The sequence below is a fragment of the Rhinolophus hipposideros genome (genome assembly GCF_964194185.1).
Source record: "Rhinolophus hipposideros genome assembly, chromosome: 4".
Classification (NCBI taxonomy): Eukaryota; Metazoa; Chordata; class Mammalia; order Chiroptera; family Rhinolophidae; genus Rhinolophus; species Rhinolophus hipposideros.
This window is the reverse complement of record NC_138050.1, coordinates 53,287,149-53,299,314: the sequence shown is the minus strand read 5'-3', so window position 1 is coordinate 53,299,314 and position 12,166 is coordinate 53,287,149. Positions and strand designations below refer to the sequence as shown.

Here is a 12,166-nt window from a genome sequence, read left to right as displayed (position 1 = left end):
GAACCACAAGAACCACTGTCTGCAGAACCCACCAGCCTTCTGTTCCCTCCAACCCACTTGGACTCCCCTCCTCAGCCAGCTTTAATCTGTGCCCTATCCTAGTCACCCTAACAACCCTCTGTACTTGGTTGTCTTTGCTTAGCTGAACCACAATTCAGATTAAGTTCAATGTCAACTACCAGTGCTTCCCTCTAGTATCCCTTTTATGCCATTACTAACATTAAGTGATGCTAGTATCTCCAGGAAACCACACCACGTGTCCAGTCCATTTATTCTCACTGTCCAAGACCACCTTCCCAGCGTCCCTCAGACACCAATTCCTTGTCCCATCTGCTCCCTAAGCTGGTGACCTACAGTTCCCCTGGGGAAATAGAAGTGATCTGGAGAGGACTTCCACATGCTCCCTTTCCACCAGCACTCCAGCCCCTCATGGTAGGGGAGCACCCTTCTCCTCTCCTGATGACATGTCCACTTTCTTCTTATTGCATATTTCTGGCTCCCACTTTCAGGAAAACTCTTCAAAAAGTTTTCTGTTTCTGTGTCCAATTAATTTTCTATTTGCTGTTGTCATTAAAAAAAAATCAATCTAGAGAAAAGCTGAAAGAGTAGTTCAATGAACAACCCTCTAGAGTTCCAGAATTTATCACTTAGTTGCCGAGATCTTATTGCTCCAAACACTAAAGTTATTCAAATAGTTCTCAACTGTGACCTGCAGACCCTGGGGGCCTCAGGGCCATTTCAGGGGACCCCAAGTCACAAATGGATTTACCAAGATGTGATCGACACTTGCACTGATGGTTAAAAAGCAGTGGTAAAAGCCTTAGCAACAATTGTCCTGGTTACCATTATATTCCTCAATGCTGTGCACTCAAAAAAAAAAAAAAAGCCAATCTCACTTAAGAATGTCCTTGATGCAGTAAAAATAATTTTATTAAATCTCAACCACTGAGTACACATTCTGTGTGATGAAGTGGAAAGCATGCACAAAGGATTTCTGTTGCATACCGAAGTGCAATAGTTGTCTCCAGGAAAAGCACTTGTCTGGCTGGATGATTGCCTTATAACGTAGTTTGTTTTTTCTTTTTTCTGGAAACATTTTTATTTGAAAGAATGATTGACAAACTATGGTTAAGACAAACTATGGTTAAGACTGCTTGGCAGTCATGATTTAAAAAAATGAACCAAGTGAGCCTGTCATTTCAAGGAAAACAACTAGCAGTGTTTGTGGCCACTGATAAAATGTGAGCTTTCAAGCAAAAATTAGAATTCTGCAAAACTTGTATCCACTACCCTGTGCTTGACAGCTTCCGATTTTTATGAGGTTGTTAACGATATGTAACTTTTTAATATCAAATAATGAAATGTTTCAACATTTGGAAGATCTGTAGAACTTAAGGAATATTTTCCAACTATGTAATGTATGGTATAAATCATGCATGGGTTAGAGGTCCATTCACAGTGCAAGATAAATGGATTTCATGTAACTGAGTAAAAGAAATTTATTGATACGTTCCTGATTCAACATAGCAATTAACCTTTGAGAAACTACCATTGTAGTTTTGGTGTTATATATCAAATACCAACAATTAACTTCAAAGGCTATTCAAAATATCCCTCCCTTTCTCAACTACTTATCTATATGAGGCACATTTTCTTTATGTACCTCAACCAAAACATTTATTTAGGCCTTCTTTCGCTCAGCAATGTTTTCCAGTTTTCAGTAGTGGTCTTGGACACCTTTTAAGATACAGTCCTACATATTTCATGGTTTGGGTATTACTGTAAATGGACTTATTTTATTTTCCAATTGTTTGCCACTAGTATTTAAGAATACAAGCACCTAAAAGGGTCTTCAGACCAAAAACGAATCAGTGAACTATTAATAGCTCAGTATTAATTTTGGTGAGTTAAGCAGGGCAAAATATAAACCTATTCTTAATGTTAAAATGATGTCCACACTATTTTAAAGTATAGAACATTTTTTTTTCTTCAAGTCCTAATTTTTCCTCCCAAAATACAAAGTAGACAGAATAATGAACCTTCACGTACCTACATCAGCTCATGCCCAATGTTGTAAGCTTTGTCTCCCCTCGCTTTCCTTTATTATTCTGAAGCAAATTCCACGCATGATACAATTCCATCGTAACAAGTTCCTTATGGATCTCTAAATAAGAACTTGATGTATTAGTGTAATGATTCTGAACTGCAATATGACAAGCTTTGTTATCAGTCCCCCACCAAAGTGTGGATGTTGCTTTACTATAGATTCTATGCACTATTTTTACCCCCAAGCAGCAGTCATATTCTGTCCAATTCCCAAGACTGACCACATATTCTGATCTTTAGTGTATCTTAAGAAATTCACTTACTGTTTTTTCAGTAAACATTAACTCCCCAAGAAGTCTCTGAAGTACCTGAAAAAAATAGTCCCAGCAGGGACTAGATGGCATTAGGCTTCGTCTCTCTTGCAAACTCAGAACAGTTTGGGGGGTTTTGCAGATCAGTCTGTTAAAAAGGTTTCCAAGGACACCTGTGTGTGGAGCTTGATTACTGACGTCTGTCATGAGCATAGGATAAGGTGGAGGTGACACAAGCAAGCAGGTCTTCTGTCCTCACAAGTCATTTCTGTGACACTTCCATAGCCTAATGCTCCCTCATTTTGGTCTATTAAGTTTTACAATCTGCATAAAGTAATGAGTGTTTTAAATAACATACATAGGCATGCCAGGATGGCTGGCTATTTACTAACTATAATTTATATTTTGAAAAGGTTTATATTCATTAATATGTGCTGGCCCAAATTAGTTCAGTAAATTACGGTTGTTGTCACTTATGAAAATAGCATGCAGGGACAATACCGTTAGCTGATAGTAATTTATTACCTACCCCTACCCAGATCATAAAACTAGAGTATATGAACAAATCAAGTGATAAAAAGTAGTACACAGGGAGAATCAGAAGAGTCAAGCAAAATGAAAGGCAATACTAAATGGTACCTCCCTTCCCATTTCTTCCACCGACACCCCCAATCCTCAAGGCCCAGAAAGAAACCACACCCTAGGAACAAATCATGTGTAAGCATTTTTTATTCAATTTGTAAAGGACAGTTTAAAAACAAAATGTTAGTAACACTCTTAGAACATTGGTTTCTTCATTTGACATTTTCTCTGTATTCACCAATTTTTATTACAAAAATCAGAAAAGTAAAAATTTATTACAATATTTGCACAGTGTAACCACTAGTCAGTCACCTAAACAAAAGCTAATTTCTATAAAACCATAAACTTAATGCAGTTTTATTAAGAGAGATTCAAAATTCTCTCAGTTAACTGGATATACATAGTGGTATATATCTTAAAGCAGAAAACCCCCCAAAAACAAAAACAAGGAAAAAAGAAAATATAAGTCAGAATAGTCAGTTAGTATTTTGACCTGACAATTCCTAGAAATAGTAACTTCTGCTACATATAAAGAAAACCGTTACCTGTGGTAAAATTTCTAGAGACAAAGTAAGAAATGTGTAATAAAAACAATCAGAATTCAGTCCTAGGCTGCACATGTTTTCAATGAAATCCATGGCGTGAGTTACATCATTAAAGAAGAGACCACTAATGCCCCAAGCCACTGTGTGTCTACAAGTAAAACCTTCACCACATGGCAAGTTGCAAAGTTTCAATGAAAAGACTTTGAAAAAGACAAATGTTCTTTTCTTCATACAAATCACTGCAAGTAATCTTTATAAGGCTGGACCTTGCATAGGGAAATAGCTGTCTCTGTCAAAAACTCTACAGGAATGAGTAAAAGCAAGCTTTTCAAAATGATGCCCATGTGCAGAGTTAAATTAGCAGGTACCTCATTTACTGCCTCTAATTTATCTTCATCAGATATAATTTGACAAAAGGAAAAATGGCAACTTATGGTGTGACAGGATTCAAAATATTGACACTGGCAGCAGAAAAATTAAATTCCAAAAGTGCATCGTGTAAGAGGCCCACTATCCTGTGGAAGGAACACCTATGCACTAAATAAGCCCTGCTTGAGCATTCACTAGGACTCACGAGGAACTTGTCAAATACAAGTTCATTTTTTTCAGAAAGCTAAAGTATATATACAAAAAAAATAGGACAAGTTGTGGCATTCCTTTAAGTTGGTGTTACATTAGCATTCTGAGTTGATTACCAGGAAGGATTAATGCATCCAGACAGAGCCCGGCCACTTGTCTTTTAAGAGCCGTGGTAAAGGTGCATGGTGCCCAGGATGGCACTGTCATATCTTTCTTCTACCTTCACAGAATTGGAATGCTCTATTACACTATTAAGCTCAGGGATGCTTTCAGCAGTGTCCCCAAACCCGTGGTAATGTCCATAGTGCAAATTTTCCCCAATATCTTCCACCCAGGAAGGTCTGTTAGCTATGCAGCTACTTGGACTTCCATTCAGGTGCAGAGAACCGCACATCTCAGGGTTAACACTCATCGTCTTTTCTGGCTCCTCAGTTCCATTAACACACAGAGAACCCTGGCTACTCGGAAATGGTGGTCCTGGAACTAATCCATTGCTAATTCCATTAGATCCTGTTAAGCACTGGTCATTCCTGCTTTCCATCCCATTGAGCTGTGTCGTGGAAGGGAAGTCCAAATGTCCATTGATGACACATCCATTTGTCAATGTATTCGATACGGAGCTACTGTTTTTCATATCTGCATTAAGAAATACACCTGTCACCAAAATTCAGAACCAGAGGGGAGGAGAAACTATACAATGCTTCATGGCTGCTACAATTTAAAGAATTCATTTAGTTTCTTTTCTTTTGTTTTTTTTTTCTTTTAAACAAACCAGTTCCTTTTCCAAAGAAAAACTGCGCATAGGAGGATTTAAAGATAAAATACAACAGTAGCATCTGACTAGTAAAATAGGAAACATTTATAAATTTCAGTAGTGCTGGGGAGCCAAATTTAAAAACTTTAGCTGACAAATATACTGCATGAAAAAGACAAATAGTACCGAAAAGCCGTCAAAAAAAAACACAAACTGTTCTCATTTTAAGACTACTCTCAGAGCAGTTTTAAAAATCACCCCTGAAAAAGTCCAGCAGAACTGAATGTAAGGATTCTCACATAAGGGTTAAAATAGAACACAAACTTCTCCAGCTCTTAACACCAAAAGGAAAGTGGTTGATTAAGCAGGTGAATTAAGGCAGCCCCTCGGACTAGGCGAGGCAGTGAGTGTCACACTCCACAAGTCAGGGAAGCGTACACAGGACTAGGAACAGGAACCGTTTTTTCTTAGTGACACTCACATCTACACAGTACTTCTGCAAAATGCCACAGAGCAGCACTGCAGAGAGCAGAGTGCAGTGACTCCGGAAGGAACTAGGGCTACTAATGATTCTCAGGCACACGGTCTTGGGCCACCAGCAGTTCTGAAGAGTTTCTTCTGAGTCCAGCAATTAAGGTGAGTATGATATCCAAGGCTCCACTTTATTAGACTATTTTCAGAAACCACTTACATTGAAAAAATGTTGATAGCTTAAATATGCATATACAGACATCCATGAAGAGGAGATGTCTTACAAAAAAAAATGTCAATCACAAAACATTTGGGCACATGGGACTCGGCAATTACAAGATTATTTTTCTGTATAATGAAACTAGAGTTAATATTCATGTTCACAGGAATTCACAGAACAGTATAGAGAATGATCTAATATTGTGTCTTGTTTGATAATACTAAACTTTATCCCAAGGTGCTGTGCTATTAAAAGCAAGTATGATATTAAACACAGAAGCGCTGAGTTCTATTTTGTACATCGAGCATCCTAACGTCTCCCACCGCGTGATGAGCCCCAGAAAGGGCTCACTTTCCAGTTCACCATCTGATTTGCACACGGGCATAGGTTTCTGTGTGTCCTCCAAATCTCCCTGCCAACAGCTTGCTTACTGAACAAGAACATCTTCTAAACATTCCTGTAATCATCAATTTTCTGGCAATTTAAGTGACAATTGTAGTTTTAATAACTGCTATAAATTCTTCAGAGGATTATGAATTTTTTAAAAATTAAATGACAGCTTTTCTAGTTAGTTAAAACTCAGGCTGAGAGAACAAATGTTTCAAGAATTAAACATGACATAAAATAAAAAGAAATAGAACAATTTGTTCCCAGGGAAATGTTTATATTAATGCTTTTTCTCAAAAATAAAGTATAAACAACTATTTCTAGGTGATAAAACTCATGGATATGATGGCAACCTTGATAGTTATTAAGACAAATAAGTGATATACTACTAACAAATATGAAAATTATATTTCCAGGTGATTGGGTCTGCAAAAGTAAATAAACTCTGCCTCAGAAATTTGAGTTAACAAGACTCACTTTTTCATTTAACGTTCACTGTGTATACTGCTCTTCTTTAGAGCCCAGTTAAGGTATAAATTAGTTCCATTATGTAATCTCAAAACCAAGGTTAATCGATAACCTCACATCATTATTGAAAATCTAATAAAACCGAGCAGGAAGATAGAAGGCATGTTAGAGACTAAGACATAACCAGCATGGCTGGGACGCCACTGGCCATGTCCAATGTGCTCTTTATTCTGTTCCAAACCGCCTTTTGGGACTCATACTTCCCTCTCACCCATTTGCCTATCTACTGCAAGAAATCCCTAGTGATCTGAATCTGTTTATTCAGTCAGATAGTGTTATAAATGAAATGATGGAAAGTATGGGGAATGCTTACTGGGCATCTGTTATATGGGATGAGCTGAGCTTGAAAAAAGGATGGCCTTTTCAATGTTACAAGTTTGGCATTAAATTTAACTTGAAAACCCAGGGATTTAATGTTTGAAGATTAAAAAGTGATTACTTCTGCCTTTTTAGACGAGATCGGGCGCGTTCAGGGTGGTATGGCCGTAGACTTCTGCCTTTTTAAAAGCATGTAGCAATGGTATTTTTTTTAAAAGTTGGCTTTGAGTTTTGTTATTTATCTTTAGCTGAGGTCTTTAAATGTACTATCCAATGAGAATTTCGAGAATTTCCCTTAGAAAATCTACTCATTTAATTTAATTATTTGGCAAAAAGGTGACTCCACCCATAACAATTCTATAGCTTCTAGAAAGATGAAAAGAAAATGTGTACTTTTTTTCATGTTAATCTGGGAAACAAAATACGTAATCTTTTATCCCCAGTGAAGAATTGAGCATAAAGACATAATAGCAAAACTTTTTAAAAACCAGTATCTATTTCTAAATATATTAACATGTTACGAAAATGGCTAAAATGTTTCCACGATCACCTAAATAAAAGAACGGTAGAAAAAAGCACTAAATGGATAGATCTTTATTCTATAATAAATGCTAAAAGAAACAGAACCTTTGCATTTTAAAATTGAGAATGACTATTGATACTAAATTTTTAATATACTAAAAATTTTAGCATATAAAATGTGTTGTGTGAGACACATTGTTCAGCATTTTACTAGACCCAGAGTGAACGCCACAGAAACCAGAGCAATCAAGGGTGTCAAGTGAAAAATTCCCCATTGGCGTGACTGATTACGAGTCAAAACCATAACATTTACTAGTTCTCAGTTTATAGTGAGTCACTCTTTTTGCTGTTTATCTCTTTGAAATTACTAGCAATAGATGTTCACCCAAAAATTAAAAATGCAAAACCTCATTAAAATTAAACAAGGCACATTAAGCAAAAGCTTAAAATCAAAAGAGGAAGATTGCATTTATATTTTTCACATCCATAGAATGCACCAAAAACACTTATCCTCGTATCTACAAACTTGCCCAAGATACGCAAATTATAACATTCTTTAAAATGCTGGACAACAAAGTGCAGAACTCATTTGAGAGAAACTTATGTTAGAAATAATATGCATACTGATTCTTGCAACGACAAGGGGTCTGCATTGCTGAAACAGTATATATTTCTATTTCTTTTGGTCCAACAGAACCACCCTCCTGCTGTTTGGTGTCTTCGACCATTGGACTGTTGCCGCAGCTAACGGGAAATTGTCCACTCCCACCTGTTACGACAGCAAACTCTCTATCGACGTGCATTTTGTCAGCATCATCTTCCGGCTCGCCGTTCACTAGTGGCATGGAGTAATCCAAGCTTTGAGCTGCACGGAAGACAAAGGCAATTTTAGATCCCCTGTACATAAAGACTGTAAGACAAATGTTTCTCATTCCTTTTTGTCAGAGCACTCCAAAATTGTCAATTTCATAATTACAGATTATTAACGAACTTAGTATAATACCAAGAGACTTTTCCACAATAAACATTTCCTAAAGTGTGTCGTTTCAATTAAAAGTCATGGAACTTCAGATACCTATTCTGGAGTTGCTTGAAGGCATAAATTATTGTTTAAGGGTGTTATTTGTCCAACAGAAAGCAGTTATTCAACCCAGAGACATTTATGAATATTTTTTAAAAATTCAGCATACTCTGTATTATGCCCCCAAAAGTTCTTTCAGTTCTTTTTCATAGAGAAATACTGGGACAATTCTTGAATAACAAAAACCATTAAAATGATCCTCAAGTGTACAAAAATCACTAATTTCAGTAATAGAAAATAAGGCAATAGCCAAGACTCAAGACAGGCTTGTCAATACTGTCCCAGTGTGGTACTAGCTTTGTGTTTCAAGATACAAAAAAATTGGAAACAAAGGTTTTTTGTCTTAGTTCTACGATATTTGGAGTTGAAGCTATATATGTACATTTCTTATAATCATTTTGTATCTGGGAGAAAAGCTAATGTGCACACTTAACCACTTGTCCTCCAAGTATTACATACTCCGTGCAGAAACTTCTCCCTGCAAGCACTAGTAATTCCCACTTCTCAGGAGCAGCCATTCTCATTTGATGTATGGCTTTCTAGTCTTAAGAAGCATACATTTTTCTCCAAACCAGATCCTAAAAATCACTTTTATGCCTTCCTTTTATTCACTGACCATGGCATGAATGTATCTCATCAACTAAGTTCAAAAGAATATATAAAGTTGAATAATAATCCATTGTAGGGCTGTATTATAATTCACCCACCACCAAATTCCCCACTGCTGTCTGGGTTACATCAGTTTTCTTTCCTATCATGAATACCATAATTGACATCCTTATAAAGGCACCTTTGTGTGCATTTCTGGTTCTTTACTAACATAAATACCCAGAATTATTTTGGGGTCAAAGGATACAACAAATAACTTTCAGTGCTAAATAATTCTTTCAAGTAAGTATTTAAAAGCAATTGTGAACTTTCCATCTTTAGTTTGCTTCTAATTTACTTTTAATTACTTCTAATTTTAGAGGAATACAAATCATTTTCAATATAGAAATGAGCATACCCGACCGAGATTATCCCAACTGTTAAAACCAAAGATAACAGTCTTAAGAGAAGCAAAAACTCTGAATTAGCATGTGAGAAATTGAAACTGATTTGTGTAGTTGGGAAAAAACAAGCCTACATTAAACATGGTGCCAAAAGCATTCTAGAGGTGTATTTTCCACGCAAAGCTTTTCTTAATCTTCCACAGAACCCAAACCAGTGATTTTTTTCTTCATTATGAAACAAGGTACTTTCAAGAAATCAGTGGTAAATAGGCCATCTTAAAGTGTGTGTGGCGGGGGTGCCGGGGAGGGGTGTTCCTAGCACCAGTTGACAAAATCCTCACCACCTTCAGAGAGTTCCTAGCCAGTCTTTTGAGATGAGGAAACTGCAGTCAGCACGGGGTCTGGTTTCCCCTTTTCCAGTCTCCAATGCCCGATGAGCCGAATCAAGTAGTTTACTGAGAACTAGTGCAGGTTATCACGGCAAAACCACACATTTCCTGGTAAGAAAGACTTCACTTGGGGATACAATGCAGCTTTAAGTATCCATACTCTTAACGTTTGACTGTTTTGAAATTCAGGTGCCAATGTTCCCTGGGGAAAGTGGCAACTGGGTTTTATCTGTAATTTTAGATATCTGAAAAGCCTGTTAAAAAAACCTAGCAGATAAGACATGAAGTCCCTCCCCCAACCCTTCATAATAAAAACAGCGCTTTTTGTCAATTCACTGAGCCCGGGGACTAGAATAGTGCTCACATCAACTAAGTCCACTTTCTAGCCAGAAAAGGCACAAAGACACAAAGGAAGCGAAAAATATTTAGAGTAAGCACTAATAAAAATCGAAAGATACAAAGTGGAAGTGGGACATGAAGGCAGACCTGCCACTAGGGGGCCAGAAGAGTTGATTGTAAAGGGTTTGGGGACATTGAAAATAAGAATTGTGTGAAGACGAGCCGTGCATACACCCTTTTAAAGGAAAAATCAATCCCTTAACTAGAGACCTACGCAGTGCCCTAGGAATTCTACTCTGAAACTTTCCCATTTAGTAGATGTCTTTTGTTAACGCAGATAGTTTCTTATTAAGAGCAGAAAAATTAAAGACTAAAGGCTTTCATTTTTTGGAAAACTCTTTTAACGTGGGAAGCCTATGCTAATATAGCCAGCCTAGAATTTCTCTGTAGATACACCTTTGTAGAGAGGTTCCCATAAATCATTTAACTTGGCTGACAATCTAGCTGCCCCAACCTTGGGGAATGTGTTTTATACTCATGCCTTCACTTTATTCCTAGCATCTGTAAAGAGGTGCTCAATTAGCTGGATGGGGTTGCACTTGCTTTTAAAAATTGTATTTCATAAGCTGTGACATTAAAATTGGCCTCAGAATTTTAAGTACATTGGATCTGGACTTGATTCCTTTCACCCACAACCACAGATCATGTCACCTGTGGCATTTTCTCCCACATAGCTATTGCCATTGCCAAAGGAACAATTTCAATATTACATGTTACATCTGAGAAAGGTGACCTGTAGACATTTCAGAAAAGTCTTTGGAAGTTGTAAATTTTTTATTCTATTTAAGTTTTGGAAAAGCACCTTTCCTATAGACTGCCAGTTAAAGTGAAAAATTGCTGGACATTTTGTAGTGTCCTTACCTTTCGACTGCTAAAGCCGGTTCATGTTGAGATTCTAGTACACATCAGATAATGCACATCTGATGGAAAACCATTTAGGATTGGCTCCAAATAAACCCAAGTGGAGTCAAGACTTAGTGTGACCACTGCCCAAGCTCTCTCATCCTTGACCTGGGGCGAGGAAAGCCGCCCCATTTGAGAAGATGCCCAGGACAATGCACAAGCCTGCATTTGTGTTTTCATCTAATACTCGAGTTGAATACAACCCCTGAAGCCAGTCCTCAGGGAGAACAGTTTATCATGAACTATGATAAAGCAGTTTGAATTGTAAGAAAGGCCCAACTTACTTCCTGGAACCACCCCAAACAAGATACTATCTGACATGTGCAAAAACTGCCAAGTAGTTTCATGTAGTGGATTTATGAGGCTCAGGGTTGTAAGATAGTGAGTGATCTACCTTCCTTTGTGCATCTTACGGTGCGAGTGGGAAGTCTCTCCCAGGTGCCGACCCACAACGTAAGGGGGCAGTGGCCAAAGGCCCAGGACCCTGCACACTTCTGTGGTCTTTCCACTGGATGGGGGAACTCGAACCTCAGTACCCCACAAAAGGAGCCAGGAAATACTTCCTTGGTGGTTTCCCACCAGCCATTTCTAATTAGAACTATTTTCTGTTCTACTATTGAGCACACTTTATCCAAATAAATGCCTTTTTAAAGAAAGGTCCCGTTAAAATCAGAATAGTATCTAATGCCCATGCAATGGTGGTTCTACTGTAATGTGACCTTTCATGAGACTTTCACAGCCCCAACTGGAACAGATCTGGGGTGGGGAGACAGATGCGGAGGACACGGAGCAGCAATGATAGTTCTGTGAACACTGAAGAGGGATTTGGGATCTTGTTGAAAGAATACGGAATGAAAGGTTGCACGTGAAACAGATGGTCCTGACGCTGTGCCAGGGATAGCATCCTGGATGATTCCACCACAGGTATACACCGCTAGGAACAAATGAGGAATGTGAGGGGAGCTGAATTCAAGATCACAGTGGAAATTACAGAAATCGCTTGATTTTAAGGTAATCCATTCGATCATATTTTAAAAATGCTGTCTTTAGGGATTAAGACAAAACAAGCATTTGTTATTCAGACACAATTAGGAGTGTTCTCTCTGGTCAAATTTTAAAAAACAAATAGTTATTTACTG

The 12,166-nt window shown here is 37.7% G+C and overlaps 1 protein-coding gene across 1 annotated transcript in view; it reads right to left on the bottom strand.

The window, feature by feature from the left end:
* Positions 1 to 3,068: 3,068 nt before the first annotated feature.
* ANKRD10 (ankyrin repeat domain 10) overlaps positions 3,069 to 12,166 on the bottom strand; it is a 33,747-nt gene continuing 24,649 nt past the window's right edge. The window contains exons 5-6 of the mRNA XM_081045887.1: positions 8,033 to 8,128; positions 3,069 to 4,699 (exon numbers count right to left, since the gene is read on the bottom strand). Coding sequence (XP_080902013.1) covers positions 4,224 to 4,699; positions 8,033 to 8,128 — 572 coding nt within the window. The 3' untranslated portion in view covers positions 3,069 to 4,223. The remainder of the gene's footprint in view (positions 4,700 to 8,032; positions 8,129 to 12,166) is intronic.